Below are 10966 nucleotides of genomic sequence, written 5' to 3'. Positions count from 1 at the left end.
AAAAGTACAATGTGTCGTTCTTTAATAACTAAAAAAGTCATACTCTTTGGGAAGTTGTTGTGGTATAAGAGGAATAAAACACTTTCACAAGGTGCTGTTATAGGAAAAGAATCATCTTCAGGGAGATAAGTATCTGTTTCATCACACCATCCCATCGTTGATTAACTTCCTACAACAGGACAGCACTGAGTGCTATATTCCTTACATAATCGATCTGTGGATGCTGTTGGTACCCACTAACATTTTCCCCCTATATAATAATACTTCAAAAAAGTACACACACGCACACAAACCTCCACGATATCCTTTTTATTTGGCTTTGGCAGCTAAATGTTCTATGTAGAACCCTACAATAGAGTGTTTCCCAATCAGAAAAGGTACCAAGGAGAACCCTTTAAGACGGCCACGAACAGTTAACAATCCATTGAATCCATGAAGAGTCCACATTGTTTCCCTAACAGTGTGTTTACTAAGAAACACTGACTCATCACATCTTTTCAATGTTTGGACACTCTCAGGACTGTTTATTTCAACTGAGAGTTGAGAAATCTCTCTCTCTCTCTCTCTCTCACTCTCTCTCTCTCTCTCTCTCTCATACCGTGAGAAATGGTCGTCTCCTCTAAACCAGTTCTGTTGGCTCATTGTACATCCGTTTGAATGAAAACTTTGAATAAATATTAGGCATAAGATGTAAATGTGTTAAAATATTTTCAACGGCAGATGAACTGCTTCATCAGACAGGGTGTGGCCGAAAATATTCAGACGAGCAGGTTTGATTGACAACCTGACGTGTTGTTGAGTTTGCACTTCAATATAAAATTAATTAAAGAAATAGAATGATTTAGCAATTTAGTTTTCGCAGTTTAAAGTTTAACAAATAAACAAATTGCAAATTATTTAAACAAATCATTATCGTGTGGTTTTATTCGTTCACTTTACATTTTTATCACTTACAAATAAAATACCACCTTGTCCCTTTTTTCCTTTGCTGACTAAAAACCGTTTCCCTACATGACTTCTTGGTTCGAACCCAATCATAAAGCAATGCGCTGCTATAGCGATGAGAAAAGACACTCTTCTGTGATTGGCGGAGAGCAGAGTCAGCCGTGTTTGTGATTGGCTGCAGTTTGAACGGTTCAGGTTTCTTAATACGCCCCTTCTTCTTCGGCCAAATCTGGAACATGGAGTCGGTTGGGAAAGTAAGTCATGTTTAAAATACGAGTTTACAATTAAAAAATGCCGTTTAATTCCGAGTTTTAAGCTGTAGCGTGATGCTAAAGCTCTCTTTTACGACATGGATATTCCTGAACTCACTGGAATGTTAAAGTTGAATGGGATTTTTGTCAGGCTTTCACGCGCAGCTGCAAGTTTTAATCCTCGTGCTGGTTTTAGCAGGTGTTTATATGCCACATTAATCATTAAATTAGAGATTTCGGTTCACATACACTCAATTTAGCACGTGCGTACCTCAAATAAATGGGCCATGGCTGTTTTGCCCGAATGCATAGGTGCGTGCATGCATGCATTTTTTTTTTCTTAAATTATCTAAATTTATTATTTCTTTGTTTCAGGTGATTAAGTGCAAGGCTGCAGTAGCATGGGAAGCTGGAAAGCCTTTAACAGTGGAGGAGGTGGAGGTGGCTCCACCCAAAGCCCATGAAGTGAGAGTTAAGGTAACTAACTTGCATTACTACATTTAGTCAGAGCTTCAGTGCATTAAAAAGATTTTATTGGGTTGCAATCATTTACCACACAGATTGAGTTATACTCACATACACGTGTAATCGTAGTTGCATGTGCATGCACTGAAACTGAATAATAATAATAATAATAATAATAATAATAATAATAATAATAAAATCTTTATAGTGCACTTTTTATAAATAAATAAAAAAAAGTACAAAAAAGTGTAAGGGGTATAGATGGATAGAATAAAATACTAAGTAAAAACAATTTCAGGCATTAAAGTAGGACAAAGCAATTGTTCAACTCTCGTATGTCTTTGGAGAGAGTTTTGTTTTTGGTCTGGTGATATATTTTTGTTTGTTTGTTTGTTTGTTTATTATTTTGTCTACTAAACCTCCCCTGTAGGTTGACCGTGCACTCGTTTGAATAAATATCATTTAGATATGTAAAGAAGGTGAGAGAATGTTAAAACAGCCACCAGATACAGTGATGACGACGATCATTTTTGTGTATGAGGGGGGAAAAACATTAATTAGCCGAGATAACGAAGGAAAGTGTGATTTCGTCGTTGGTCCGTGTTTCAGATCCACGCGACGGGCGTGTGTCACACTGACGCCTACACTCTGAGCGGCAGCGATCCCGAGGGCCTGTTTCCCGTCATCCTGGGTCACGAGGGCGGGGGAACGGTCGAGAGCGTCGGAGAGGGAGTGACCAAGTTCAAACCAGGTACGCTGAGCGATGTTTTTACTGTTGTCATGTGAACAGAATTATGGGGTGGGCACATTTCTAGGTCAAGGACACATGCTGTTCTCCTTCACGCTTCTTTTTAATTACACTGTAACCGTAGTAACGCTTTCATCAGTACTAGCTAGTATCAGCTAACCAACCAGCCTAGCTAGATGTCCTATATTAGATGTACTATCATCAGTATTAAAGATGAACTAAAGTCCTGTTGCTGCTATTGGTCACGCTGCAGCATTGCAATGAAGTATTTTTTGCTCAGTTCTTCGTATTGGCCGCCAGCGTGCGACCTGGTTGGTCAGGAAGTAACGGCGTCATTACGGTAAAAGGTGCGTTTCGGGTCGGATAAACGTGTGAAAGCGCCCTAAGGAAGGTTAGAAGACGGGCGTCGTTATGCAAATGACACAGACGCGTCTAGTAAACGCGCACGCTAGCCAGAAATGCTGCTGGAATTGTTGTGGCTGTAAAAATGTTTACTGCTGTTTAATTGTTTAATAGTGTTCTCGCAATAGCGATGTCTTGTGCTCGTTGTCGTCGTTCAGGAGACACGGTGATTCCCGTCTACATCCCACAATGTGGAGAATGCAAGTTCTGCAAAAACCCCAAGACCAACCTGTGCCAGAAAATCAGGTTTGTGCGGTTTTTAGTTTGTAAATATGAATATCCGGTTTAAAAAAAAAAAAAAAAAAAGACACTTCAATACATTCTCACATTACTTACTACTTTTAAACTAGCACGCGTGTTTACTTATCGAGTGTTTGCACATTTTACTTCCCACGCGTTCCTCATTCATTCATTTATTTATTTATTTATTTATTTATTTATTACCCTTGCTTGCATGTATGCATACTTGTGTACTTGCGTCCCTCCTAGCACGCACATACATACTTCCCATGCATAAATTCCTGAGTTGCATGCGTGCACCATGGGTACGTTCTCGCTTGCTTAGTACGTGCGTGCATGTATGTATACGTACTCGCGTTCTTTCTTACTAGTACGCATACATACTTCTATAGATTAGCAGCATGCATGTATACATGAGTATACATGCTAGTAAATTAGTATGCACATTTTCCATACTGTACATGACCGCACGGGTTTTATTTGTTCATGCGTACTCGAAGCCACGGATTGTAATCACGCGTGCATATTTGTGTTCTTGTTAGCTTGCGTGCTACATTTACTAGCATGCATACTTGTATACATGCATTCCTGACTTGAGTGCGCACTCGCTTACTGTGCGTGCATGCATATTTACGTACTTGAAGTATGCATACATGCAACTACTGCATCTAGCGTAATTTCCTTGTTTATTAGCCTTCCTGCACACACAGTCGGTCACTCATGCATGGTTGCATACCCTCTTTAACACTTTCTGTCTCAGGGTGACTCAGGGTCAGGGTCTGATGCCCGATAAGACGACGAGGTTCACCTGTAAAGGTAAACCCATCTTCCACTTCATGGGCACCAGCACCTTCAGCGAGTACACAGTGGTCGCCGATATCTCGCTGACCAAAGTGGACGAGCGTGCGCCGCTGGATAAAGTGTGTCTGCTCGGCTGTGGGATCTCGACGGGATACGGAGCCGCACTGAACACGGCCAAGGTGTGCTGCTCATCTCGTCCCTGTTTACTGAGCACGCAGTACACTAACTGGAGGAACCGTTTTTAAGATGTCCTGGTTATATTTCACGCGTGTGTGTGTGTGTGCCTCTCTCTGCAGGTCGAGCCCGGGTCCGTATGCGCAGTATTCGGTTTAGGAGCCGTCGGTCTTGCCGCCGTCATGGGGTGCAAAGCCGCCGGAGCCTCCAGGATCATCGGCGTGGACATCAACCCGGAGAAATTCGACATCTCCAAGAAATTCGGCACCACCGAGTGCGTGAACCCGAAGGACCATAGCAAACCGATTCAGGAAGTGCTGATGGAGATGACGGACGGAGGAGTGGACTACAGCTTCGAGTGCATCGGCAACGTCACCGTTATGGTAAAGCACCAATATGATGAAGTGTATTAAAGGGAAAATATTGATTGTTGCTTTTAGATAAAAAAAATAAATAATAAAAAAAACATGCATACAGTGTAGTTTACATATTTTAATATTATGCGAATGAATTAAAATGAAAGTAGTTGTTACAGATATGAGTCACGTTGCAGTGAGGCTCACTTTCCATAAACCCTGATCTCTTTAGAAGTGATTTCTGATTGAATATTTCGGTGTATTTGTTTTAACTCTGTGTGCGAGACAGCGTGCCGCTCTGGAGGCGTGTCATAAGGGGTGGGGGACGAGCGTGATCATCGGCGTGGCCGGAGCGGGTCAGGAGATCTCCACTCGTCCGTTCCAGCTCATCGTAGGACGCACGTGGAAGGGCACCGCGTTCGGAGGTGGGACATATTGAATAGTTTTCAAATAAAAGTAGAGAACTTTTTATTGAATAAAAGTGGTTAGCGGTGCAAGATGAAAGCTTTAACGCTACTGTGGAGAGAGAACGAGTTTTCAGACCCACCAGCCTTCACGCATTTTGCGTAGGAACTCTGCATTTTTAGATCAAACTGCTATGAATTATCACTCAGAATTAAGCCAAAAGACCAGTCTTTTTTTAATTTTATTTTATTTTTTATTATGGAAAAAATTTTATGATCAAATCGACATGTGAATCTGGAATGTCTGACCGTTGCGTAGGTGTTTTGAATTCACAGATACTAGCGAACACCCTAGAATCCCTGCCTGCTTCATTACATTACATTACAGCATTTGGCAGATGCCCTTATCCAGAGCATACAATTGTTTCATTTAGACAACTGAGCAGGTGAGGGTTAAGGGCCTTGCTCAAGGGCCCAACAGTGGTAGCTTGTCAGTGTTGGGAATTGATCTCACAAACTTCCGATCAGAAGTCCAACGTCTTAACCACTTGGCTGTATGTTTGTCTAATATCAGCTAACATCAGTTACATATTGACGAACGATGCTAGTGAAAAATCTGGGTCATAAATGGTCAAAAACTAACGTGTCATCTAATACATAATTTCAGTGGTAACTAAAAGTGATTTAAAATTGCTGTTTGCTCTCCTGTACCACGCGCATAATATAATATATAATATAGTATAACATACAGACACACACTCCAGTTTCAACTCTACAGGGTTGGGACTGCGCCTGGGTCTGCTTCAAGTTTGGCACGACGGGAATGACCGGAAATACAAAACCGGCTTCTACTATGACTCATGGCAGGGAGAGGCTTCTGGGTGGGAATTAGTAATGATCAAATTGGGAGAAAATGTTGTGAAAATAAAAATAAGTGGAGAACGTGACATTATCATTCCTCTGCCACAAGGTGGTGGAATTGGCATCATTGTTATTGGTGTCATCAGTGTGATCGGCATCATAAGTGTCCTTGCCATCATTAGTGTGATCGCAGTCATTGGCGTCCATGGTGTGATTGGCGTCCTTGGTGTGCTTGGCATCCTTGTTGTCATTGGCATCATTGGTCTCATGTTCTACTAGTGTATGTAGAGACGTTTCTTTGGATTAAATTATGTGTTTGAATCCGTGCAGGTTGGAAGAGTGTCGAGAGCGTCCCTAAACTGGTGGAAGACTACATGAACAAGAAGCTGATGGTGGACGAGTTTGTGACCCACACGTTGCCTTTCGAGCAGATCAACGAAGCCTTCGACCTCATGCATGCCGGAAAGAGGTTCGAGCTCTACTTAGTAACTACAGATTTTGCTCACTTATGTTAAAAAATTTATCGTCAACCTTTTCTCCTCCGTGTCCCCGACAGCATCCGAGCCGTCCTGACGTTCTGAAGACCAGCTCGAGTTCCTGCATCAAACTTCAGTCTGTTAATTCATTAATTCATGTTTGCTACTAATTCCTGAGCACTTAAAGTTCTGACCCTGATGTAGAGTTTGTGATCTTTTACACGTTTAAATGGATTCAGAAAGATCAATAAATGGATGATAAAACAGTGTGCACTATGTGTGCATGCTTGGTTGATGATCGAACAAAATCCACACAGTAAAAGACACCTGGAACACACACCTGTTGATTTTAAGTTTGTTCACCTTTAAAGAAATTAAATGTTATTATCAGGCAGTATCGTATTGTAATATTAATTTACAACACCAATAAATATTAAAATATAGTTACGCTGCTTCATAGCAAATCTTCTGTTTTTTGAGTTTATAAGCAACACCTTCACTCTGAGTGTTGTTGCCCTTTTTAATGAATGCCTGGCTAAGTTAATGACATGTACAATTGATTAAATATCCTGTATAACTTAACAATTTATTTTCCATCTTTCATTCATTGAATTTAAATGTCATTTTATAGAGTCGATCTTAGTTTTATCGATCCCATCTCCCTTTGTTTTATTTAAATCCATATAATATTGTATTTAAAAAATATATATTTATTTATATGCGTTTTGTTTGTAGTTTGCAATAATTATATGGCATTTTATTTTCCCTTACGCCTCATTTTTATTTTAATCGGCTCTTTTCCTTTTGTTATTTATTTACTTGAAATCCCGGTTTCCATGACTGCAGCGTTCCATTACACAGGCAACACCCTACAAAATGGCGGCTGCGGCCCTTTAGTGCCCTTCGCGTTGTTCCGGTGTTGATTTGAGACACAGCCCGGACTCGAGTTACTCCATCACAGTGTCAGAAGATGGCGACTGCTGAACCGGTGAGAGAGAAACGTGTGGATTTAAAACGGCTGTTTTTTGGCATTCGAAGGAGTAACAGCTAATATAAACACCGTATGATTTAGCAGAAGGGTTAATCTTTTTGTGTTTGAGTGTTTTGGGTGAATTAATCAGCTTGGTGTTGATTAACACGGAGTTGAACCAGATAGCTGGATTACATTAAATGGCTAGCTTTAGCTTTAGCAAGTGGGCGGATAACTGACTTCAGCTGTGATGGGTAAATTTGGGATTTCTTTGTGTAAAAATAAATAAATAAATAAATAAATATATATATAGTTAATTTAGTCTTGACTGAAATAAAAGCCGACGTTGAAGTGTTTGTTTACTGTAACTCACGCCCAGTTTGCAGCTATGTTTTAATTTGCTACACTCTTAGCTAGCTTGTCAGGCTAATATAGATTATTAGATATACATTATGTTTAGAGAAAATTCTGAGCTGAAGTTGAATTTATTCTGGATTTTAACCCGTATGTTAGTTTTTTTATTATTATTATTATTATTATTATTATTATTATTATTATTATTTTGTTAAGCAAAGTCGACTTGATGTTAGCCGGGTAATAAGATCAAAACAAGGGTTTGAGGCTGAGCTGAATTCTCGATTCTGATTGGTTGATGAAGTGACTGGACCCGGAAACGAATAGTTTTATTAATTGAACATCACATTATGCTAATGATCAGTTTATACATGAACCCGGTGTTGATTATTTTTCTACACCAGCACGACACGGAGTGTTTTATTCTTTACAAATCATACACATGGTTTTCAGCACATACCTGTTTACATGGTTGTTGTTGTTGTTGGTGTGTGTGTGTGTGTGTGTGTGTGTGTGTGTGTGTGTGTGTGTGTGGGTGGTGGTTTTTAACTGTAGGAAGTGACCCCGAATACACCGAATTCAGAAGAAGAGCAGAGCGATGCTAGTGGCCGAGAAATTGTGAGTCCTGAAGATTACATCAAACATCCGCTACAGAACAGGTACGTAACCAACACACACACACACACCCACACACACTGTTTACACTCGCTACAGAAGGACGGTTGTGATTGGGACATTTGTTTGTCTGTCTTCTCCATTTTCTCCCTCTCGTTGTTCTCCTCGTACTGTTCTCCTTCTTCATTTTGTTCTTGTCCTACTTTCTCATTCTTTTCCCATCTTTCTTCTTCTTTTCTTCTCCCTCTCACTGTTGTTCTACTCCTCCTCTTCCTCTCCTTTCCTTGTCTTCTCCTTCATCACATCTTCTCCTTATTTTCTTCTCCTCCTCTTTCTCTGCTTTCTTTCTTCTTCATCTTCTCCTCATTTGCTTATCCTCTTCCTCTCCTTTCTTTGTTTTCCTTCGTCGTCTTCTCCTCCTTATTTGCTTCTCCTTCTCTTCCTCTCCTTTCTTTCTTCACCTTCGTCGTCGTCATCTCCTCCTCCTTATTTTCTTCCCCTCCTCTTTCTCTTGTACTTTTCCTTCTTCTCTTTATCCTCCTGCTGCTCCACCTCCTCCCTCTTTTCCTCCTCCTTCTCCTTCTTCCATTTCCTATCCTCGTCCATCCTCTCCTCCTCCTCCTCCTCCTCCTCCTCCTCTGTCTTGTACTTGTCCTAGTTCTTCTTTTCCTCCTTCGTATTCCTCTCCATTTACTTCTTCTTTTCCTTTGCCTCCTTCCTCTTCCTTCTTCTTCTTCTTCTTCTCGCATGACCGGATTAGACAGAACCACATTTATACGTTTCTTTTCCTCCACTTTTACTGGAAATGAACATTTCTCCTGTCGCTTTGTCACAGCGTAGCGTGAACGCAGGGTTAGTGTTCGACCTCCACGACCTCCACGGACTCGGCGTTAACTTTCCACACGGTCTCTGGTTCCTCTTTCAAGTTCTTCTGTTCCTCATGGTGTATTCCTTTATTTGCATATTAATGAGGTTTGAGACCCAGAGACATGGCTGGTTGATCTGTTACTACCTAATCGAGTTGGTTTGTAACACACACATACTAGTGTGTGTGTGTGTGTGTGTGTGAATTTATTTATATACAGAATGGCCAGATAATAATAATAATAATAATAATAATAATAATAATAATAATAATGGAGCAATGCAGCTGAAAGTGACAAAAAACCAAGCTCATGTTGTACTTGTCTGACTTTTCTTCTTCTTCTCCCTCTCATTGTCCTCCCGTTCCTTTCTTCTCGTTCTTTTCCCATCTTTCTTCTTCTTCTTCTCCCTCTCATTGTCCTCCCGTTCCTCGTCTTTCTTTCTTTTCCTTCGTCATCATCTGTCTTCTCCTCCTTCTTTTCTTCTCCTCCTACTCCTTCATCTTGTAATTGTCCTACTTCTTCTTTCTCATCCCTCTCCATTCACTTCTTCTTTTCCTTTTCCTCTTCCTTCTTGTAATTCCCGTATGACGGGATTAGACGGAACCTCATGGAAACTGAAAGCGTTGTGATTAATCACGCTGTGTGTTGTCGTTGTCCCCCCCCCCCCCCCCCCCCCCTTCCCCCCAGATGGGCTCTGTGGTTCTTTAAGAACGACAAAAGTAAAACCTGGCAAGCCAACCTGCGACTCATCTCGAAGTTTGACACAGTCGAAGACTTTTGGGCGTAAGTTACTACACCTGGTCTGAGAGCGAGGCCTTACATCATCACACGATGAATCCTCCGTTCTTGTGGTTTAATTTCACAAATAATCTTCATTGCTGAATTCCATTTCCTAAAGAAACAATAATAAAAAAGAGCCAAAGATAACTGTGAATTTTCCAAAAGGAAACTCGGCTCGGAATTCCTACTCAGGAACCCGGGATGATCTCCTCAACCCGGAGTTCACCACGTGACGTCATCAGCGCCGACAGTAACCAGACTAGCACCTTACCTTTACTGTATATACACTAGTGTTTACTTTAGATCAGTCTCAACATACACACGCAGCGTTTACTGTTAGAGCATCACTAACAAAAGACAAACAAGGAGGCGGCCATGTTTCTCTCTCTGTCTCTCTCTCTCTCTCTGTCTCTCTCTCTCTCTCGCTCTCTCTCTCTCTCTCTGTGCTCATGCGCGGTGGAGGAGTGAGCGTGGTGTGTGGAGCGCATGAGATCAGTTTGGCAAAAGTTTTCCGCGAGTTTGTCATTTTGCTTTTCTTTCATTTAATTTATTGAATGTCACGTTATTGAGTTATCAGTGGTTGGTGAAAGTTGAGAGCGGGTGAGAGCGAGCGGGTCAGGTGTGTACCGGAGAACGGAGAACAGGTGGAGGAGGTTCTGCTGGCGGTGGGAGAGCAGGTCGGGTGTGAGAACATCTATTCCGTCTCTCGAATGTACAAAGCTGTGGTTGTTTTCCTAAAGAAAGAAAGACTCGCCAATACGCTGTCTGAAAATGGAATATGGCTGAAAGGTGTCATGCTACACGTCACCCCTCTTTCTGCCCCTGCGACGCGGGTCGTTTTCTCTAACGTGCCCCCCTTCGTTACAAACGAACTGATGATGAAGCCCGCTTCGGAAAGTTCTCCAGCCCCATGACGGATATTCCGCTCGGCTGTAAGAACTCCGCGGTGAAACACATCCGGTCTTTCCGGAGACGGGTTTATATGTTTATTAACAACCGCGAACAAACACTGGATGTTAACTTTAAGTGTAAAGTCGGCGACAGCAGCTACACCGTTTTTGCCACCACCGAACGCCTGAGGTGTTTTGGGTGTCGGGAGATCGGGCATACACGGCCGAGCTGCCCACGCAGAACAGGAGCCTGGGGCAGACGGGGGTAACCACACACCAGAGCCACAGCTAGAAGAGGTCAGTGACGAACACAACACCACTGAAATAAACACAACACCCAGTGATGGCACCGACACCCGTGTCCATGA

General features: G+C 41.8%; 2 protein-coding genes across 3 annotated transcripts in view; both read left to right on the top strand.

Moving 5' to 3' along the window:
- The first annotated feature begins 1044 nt into the window (after positions 1-1044).
- Positions 1045-6566, top strand: adh5 (alcohol dehydrogenase 5). The gene is made up of 9 exons (XM_017474646.3): positions 1045-1199; positions 1572-1673; positions 2271-2412; positions 2970-3057; positions 3812-4031; positions 4149-4409; positions 4672-4807; positions 5978-6116; positions 6204-6566. The coding sequence occupies exons 1-9, from the start codon at positions 1182-1184 to the stop codon at positions 6226-6228; spliced, it is 1131 nt and encodes a 376-aa protein (XP_017330135.2). The 5' UTR covers positions 1045-1181; the 3' UTR covers positions 6229-6566.
- Positions 6567-7092: 526 nt separating this feature from the next.
- The window catches only part of eif4ea (eukaryotic translation initiation factor 4ea), an 8310-nt gene continuing 4436 nt past the window's right edge, over positions 7093-10966 (top strand). The window contains exons 1-3 of one of the 2 annotated variants that reach the window (XM_047157395.2): positions 7093-7111; positions 8003-8106; positions 9616-9711. In XM_047157395.2, the coding sequence (XP_047013351.2) occupies positions 7094-7111; positions 8003-8106; positions 9616-9711 (218 nt within the window). In that variant the 5' untranslated portion in view covers position 7093. The remainder of the gene's footprint in view (positions 7112-8002; positions 8107-9615; positions 9712-10966) is intronic. The other variant, XM_017474647.3, reaches the window with a different exon arrangement.

The sequence above is a fragment of the Ictalurus punctatus genome, chromosome 8 (genome assembly GCF_001660625.3).
Source record: "Ictalurus punctatus breed USDA103 chromosome 8, Coco_2.0, whole genome shotgun sequence".
NCBI classification, from domain to species: domain Eukaryota; kingdom Metazoa; phylum Chordata; class Actinopteri; order Siluriformes; family Ictaluridae; genus Ictalurus; species Ictalurus punctatus.
Note: the sequence above shows the minus strand (reverse complement) of the source record. Positions and strands in the feature narration are given on the sequence as shown.